Below are 6168 nucleotides of genomic sequence, written 5' to 3'. Positions count from 1 at the left end.
AGTGTTGAAATTAATTCCAAAGTTTGATGAGGAAGATGTAACAAAATATTTCATGTCTTTTGAAAAGTTAATGAACAGAGTAGGTAGCCCCAAAAACAATTGGGCTTTGTATTTACAGTCAGTCTTGAGTGGTAGGGCACTTTCTGTGTATAGTTGTATGTCTGAGGATGAAAGTGAGGACTATGATATTGTGAAATAAACTGTTCTTAGTGCATACAGGTTAGTACCATAGGCGTACCGTAAAAGATTTAGAAGTTTGAAAAGAGATGAGAGCAGTACTTATGTAGAATACGGAAAGAAGTTAAAAAGATCATTTTGCGATTGGTTAACTTCCACTGAGGTAGATAGTTTTGATGATCTCAAGAACTTAGTTTTGTTAGGAAACTTCGAAGATAACATATCTCCAGACATCAAGCTATATATAGAAGATAGGCGTGAAAAGTCTTTTACAGATGCAACAAGGTTGGCAGATGAGTACAGTCTTACTCATAGTTAAAGTTATAGTAAGAAGAAAAATAATCCTTCTTCTAGTAAGATGCAACATAGTAAGAGTAGTTTTAGCAATAGTAATACAGGGAAATATGATTATCATTATTATTGTTATACATGTGGAAAACCAGGTCATACTGCCAGGTTTTGTAAGAGCAAATGGGAAGGCAGTAGTTCGGAGATAATTTGTTATCGATGTAATAAGGAAGGGCATATAGCAAGGAATTGTATAGTAGAGGAGAAGAATGTCAAGAAACCAGTGTCTTTAGTCAATAATTTTTCATCAAGCAGAACTGACATTATGAAAGAAACTAGGAAATTTTACGGAGATTTTTTGTCTGAAGGTGTAGTTTCTTCGCTTGAAGGAGGGGATTCGAGAGACGTTTTCTCGCTTAGGGACACCTGAGCAGCTGTTTCCCTTAATGGGAAAGAGTGTGTGCCAACTAGGGCAAAAATCAGTATGAAAGAAAGTTATGTTAGGTGTGTTTCTGAATACTTGCGTTGTTTTTCCTTTGTTGAAAATGAACTTGAAAAGTCAGGGATTGTCAAGAGATGTAAAACTAGCAGTTGTAGACTATTTGCCAGTTGACGGCATTGACATTATTGTTGGTAATGATTTAACTACATCCAAATGTGTGAATCTTATTTTAAGTGAGGTTCCTGTGCCTGAAATGGTAGTAACTAGGTCAGGTTTAGATACAGATATAGACTACTGTCATAATTTGTTCGAGGATTTGAACGTGTGTGATGGAGGTGGTGAGGTTGATCTTAGCAAGTGTGGGGCTGAGAAGACTGTCTCCATCGGTGTTGACAGTTTTAGCCATGTTGATGATGTAGCTTTCGAAAATAGTTATGTAGACATAGTCGATGTAGTGGATTCAAGTAATAGTTACTGCAATGATTCAGGCACTAACATTTTGAATGGAACGAGCTGATTAAGTTGCTGAGAGAGGATGAGAGACTGTCTCGAATTTTTTAAAGCGAGTTGGATGATGATCCCAATAATTTTTGTAAGGAAACCTTTTGTTTAAAGGACGAAATTTTGTATTGTTATGTTCGTCCCAAGTCAGTTAGCAAAGAGAGTAGAGAAGCTTACATTCAGAATTTAGAGAATTACAAGGAGAATTTTAAAAAAGCTTGGAAATTAGCAATAGAAACCAAGAGTAACAATCAAGGGGAACTAAAAGAAGATACGATCTTAAGGCAAAGGAGAGAAATTTCCGTGTGGGAGATAAAGTCCTAGTATTAATTCAGAAAGAAGGTCCCTCATTATCTTATAAGTTCGAAGGGCCTTATCCTATTTTAGGAAAAAGGGGCAATTTGAATTACCGGTACTTAATTGATATGGGTAGACGTAGAGGTAAGTGGCTGCACATAAACTTGCCAAAGAAATACAATGAACGCCCCGTACCAGTAATAACTGTCGCAGCGAGAATTTAGTTTTGAGAAAAACTCTGATGTTCCTAAGAATTTGTCATTTAACTCTAGCTTAGAAGAAGAAAAACTGAGTTAATTATATAATGTTATTCTAAATTATCCCAAAACTGTTCGTGATAAATTAGGTTTCACTAATCGTTTAGAACATGATATTGAGTTACAGGACACTAAACCCATTAGACAAAGTCCGTATCGTTTGAGTCCAGAGAAGGCAAATTCAGTACGAAAGGAAATTAAGTATATATTGTTATAATATTATTTTGTCCTTTTGCTCTTTCATACCTCACTCTGAACCGTTTGTCTGGTGATCTTTTCATACTTTGTTTACTTACCTGATGGAGGGACAGTCAAAGCAACTTATCAAGTAATTCTCTGTTTCTTTTGTATTTCCTTTTGTTTATTCCATTTGTATCTATTTGGTTTAATTAGATTTACTTTGAGGATCTAACATAGTTTGTATTACAATTATTGTGGGTCTGCTAATTATGTTCATGGTTGTTTCAGGGAATAATCTACTGAAGTTTAAGTTGAATAAAGCTTGGGTAGCAGCAGCCAAGTCTTTTAATATCACAACAATTTATTCAACTTATACTATGGAGAAATTATGGAAGCCTGCCCGTTTGGATCTGGACCCTAGCCTCCCTTCTGCAGCAAAGGAATGGCGGCATTGGCGCAAGATGTTTTCCAACTTTATTCAAGAATGTGGTGAAAGGGCACCAAATAAATTAAGGAGACTCGTGAACTATGTCAGTCATAATGTGTATGAATACATTGAGGAGTGTGTGGATTATGATACTGCCATTTCCACGTTGGGAAAGTTATATGTTATGGCACCTAATGAAATATTTACCAGACATTTACTTGCTACTCGCCAACAAAAGGCAGGGGAAACTTTGGATGAGTTTCTGAGAGAATTGCGTAAACTAGGTAAGGATTATAATTTAAAGTCGGTTAGTGCAGAACAATACAGAGAGGAGTTGATCAGGGATGCTTTTATAAATGGCCTGGCCTCACCTATGATTCGGCAACATCTTCTCGAAAATAAAACTCTAGACATACAGGCAGCTCATGACCAGGCTTACTCATTAGACCTAGCCCAACGTAATGCTAGTTTTTACAGTCACATGCTTCCTCATGTTGGGCATACTACTGCTGTGGTTACATCGGATCATGCACTTATTACAGATGATCATGTGAAGAGTGGACACCAACGTCTGAGAGCTGTGAGGTAACTGCTGGAACTCTAATATTAGCGACTACTCTGTCCATGAAGAGAAAGTGCTTTTTTTGTGGTGGTTCCTATCATATTCGTGCACAGTGTCCAGCTCGGGATTCCATTTTTAATAAATGTGGCAAGAAGGGGCACTTTGCAAAAGCGTGCCTGTCTAAATCTACATATGGAGGTAAATCTACAACAGCTACAGTATTTGATCCCTCACAGTCATCTGTTCTTGCGGCTAATGCTGGTACCTCTTTTCCTCAGAGCCTCTATCGGGCAGCTACCTCAACAACAATTAAAGGACGGAAGTTGACAGCCCTTGTCGACTCGTGCAGTGATGACAGTTATATAGATGAAGATTTAGCGTGGGAATTAAAGCTACCAATACATCCCACTGATAAAGACGTCGCTTTAGCACAGAAATCTTTGCATACAAACTCTCTAGGTTATGTCAATGTAGACTTGACTCTTCATCTTAATGGAGAAACTTATCCATCCACACGTCTAGCAGTAATGAAGGATTCATGTTCAGGAGTATTACTTGGTCAGGACTTCCAAGAGCAGCATCAGAAAGTGACTAATGAATACGGTGGGCCGAAACCAGCGCTCAACTTATCTGGTGCTAACCCCTACTGTTCGTTGGCAGCCACTGCTGTGGATGAGCCTTCTATCTTCCAGCATTTGTTACCTAATTGTAAGCCTATTGTCACTAAATCAAGATATTACTGTAAAGATGACAAAGAATTCATTGAAGAGGAGACTAGTCGTCTCTTGGCTGAGGGTGTTATTGAGGATAGCATATCACCATGGAGAGCTCAAGTTGTGGTGGTTAAGGATTCCTTAAATTGGCATAAGAAAAGGATGTGTGTTGATTATTCGCAAACTATAAATCTGTTTACAGAACTGGATGCTTATCCATTACCAAGGATTGACACCATGGTTAATGAACTCTCAACATATTGCGTATTTTCGACTTTTGACTTGAAAAGCGCTTACCACCAAGTCCCACTAAAGGAAGCAGACAAGAAGTGTACAGCTTTTGAAGCCAACCGATGCCTGTACCAGTTCTGTAGAGTACCTTTCAGAGTTACCAATGGAGTTGCAGCCTTCCAACGAACTATGGATAAGTTGGTGAAAGAAGAAAACTTACAAGGTGCTTTCCCATATTTGGACAATATCACTATTGCTGGACACACTCAAGAACAACATGATCAGAACGTGCAGCGCTTTTTTGAGGTCATCAACAAGAGGAACCTAACTCTCAATGCTACTAAAACTATTAAATCTGTGCGTACCATTAATATTCTTGGCTACTGTGTGGGGAATGGTGTAATAAAGCCTGATATGGAAAGACTCTGGCCTCTACAAGAACTACCACCTCCCACTAGTCAAGGATCTTTAAAGAGGGCAATGGGTATGTTTGCTTATTACGCTAAATGGATACAGAATTTTTCTGCTAAGATTCAACCACTGGCAAGAGTAAAGAAATTTCCTTTAGATGAAGAAGCTTTGCAGGCTTTCGAACTACTCAAACAAGAACTTGAAGGAGCAACGCTACACTCTGTGGATGAAAATTTGCCTTTTGAGGTCGAATGTGATGCCTTGGAAGTAGCAGTCTCAACAGTACTCAACCAGAATGGCAGGCCTGTGGCCTTCATGTCTAGGACTTTACAAGGAAGTGAAATTCACTATCACATTGTGGAGAAGGAAGCCATGGCTATCGTGGAGGCTGTACGTAAGTGGAGTCATTTTCTTGCTAGACAACACTTTGATCTTGTTACAGACCAGCGTTCTGTGGCCTTCATGTTTGATAACAGGAAACGCACTAAAGTTAAGAATAAGAAGATCCAGGAATGGCGGATGGAACTCGCAGCCTTCAGTTATACAGTACATTATCACCCCGGTAAAGAGAATGTGGTTCCTGATGCCTTCACCCGAGCTTTTTGCAGTTCCGTGGTTTCTACGTCATCTACCCTCACTGAACTACATGGGAATCTGTGCCATCCAGGAGTGACTCGCTTGTTGCACTTTGTGAGATGGAAAAATCTTCTCTTTTCCACGGAGGACGTTAAGAAGATCTGTGCTTCTTGCCGGATATGTGCAGAATTGAACAAGATTCTACAAATTCCAAGAAGGAACACTCATCAAGGAGACACAACCAATGGAGAGATTAAGCATTGACTTTAAAGGACCAGTTCCGACGGCCTCGCGCAACCCATATCTACTTATTGTGGTTGATGAATATTCTTGTTTTCCTTTCGCTTTTCCATGTCCCAACATTAACACAACTACAGTGATTAAGTGCTTAGAACAAATATTCAGCCTGTGTGGGATGCCTCAGTATATACATTTGGATCAAGGAACCTCATTCATGTCCAGTTAGCTCAAAACCTATCTTGCACAGAAGGGAGTTGCAACAAGTCGAACTACCCCTTTTCATCCAATTGGTAATGGGCAAGTGGAGCGGCTCAATGGTACTGTATGGATGGCAATCCAGCTGGCACTCAGGTCTCGAAATCTTCCAGATCAGCACTGGGAATTAGTACTCACTGATGTGATACATTCACTTAGATCCCTTCTGTCGACAGCAACTAATGTCACACCCCATGAACGCTTTTTTGGATTTCCGCGCTGCTCATCCTCGGGGAGCTCTCTGCCTTCGTGGCTTATGTCGTCAGGACCGGTATTATTCAGGAAGTTTGTCAGAACAAGCAAAAATGAACCTCTAGTGGATGAAGTTGAACTATTATCTGCTAACCCAACATATGCTAACATCAGACATCCCAGCGGACGAGAGTCAACGGTTTCCTTACGTGACTTGGCCCCATGCCCTAGGGATAATTCTGTTTCTGAAAATCAAGAAATACCTTCTGTTTCATTGTCACCAGAGGCCATACCATATCAATCTCCAGTGTCACCCACAACAACCCATCAAGAGTTTCCAGAAGGTATGGGACTTCACCCAGAAGCTGAAATTAGAACAGAGGCTTCATCACCTCCAGTACGTAGATCAACCCGGGTGT

At 39.8% G+C, this 6168-nt stretch overlaps 1 protein-coding gene across 1 annotated transcript; it reads left to right on the top strand.

The window, feature by feature from the left end:
* The first annotated feature begins 2519 nt into the window (after positions 1–2519).
* On the top strand, positions 2520–3158 carry LOC137645280 (uncharacterized). The gene has a single exon (XM_068378098.1). It carries the CDS (start codon positions 2520–2522, stop codon positions 3156–3158), a length of 639 nt encoding a protein of 212 aa, XP_068234199.1.
* Positions 3159–6168: the final 3010 nt, after the last annotated feature.

This window comes from Palaemon carinicauda, chromosome 8 (genome assembly GCF_036898095.1).
Source record: "Palaemon carinicauda isolate YSFRI2023 chromosome 8, ASM3689809v2, whole genome shotgun sequence".
Lineage (NCBI taxonomy): Eukaryota > Metazoa > Arthropoda > Malacostraca > Decapoda > Palaemonidae > Palaemon > Palaemon carinicauda.
The sequence above is the reverse complement of the archived record's forward strand: the minus strand, read 5'-3'. Positions and strand labels throughout refer to the sequence as shown.

What these genes read in the sequence shown, in the direction of transcription:
- LOC137645280 (XM_068378098.1), top strand. Translation starts at nt 2,520, where the DNA reads ATGGAGAAATTATGGAAGCCTGCCCGTTTGGATCTGGACCCTAGCCTC.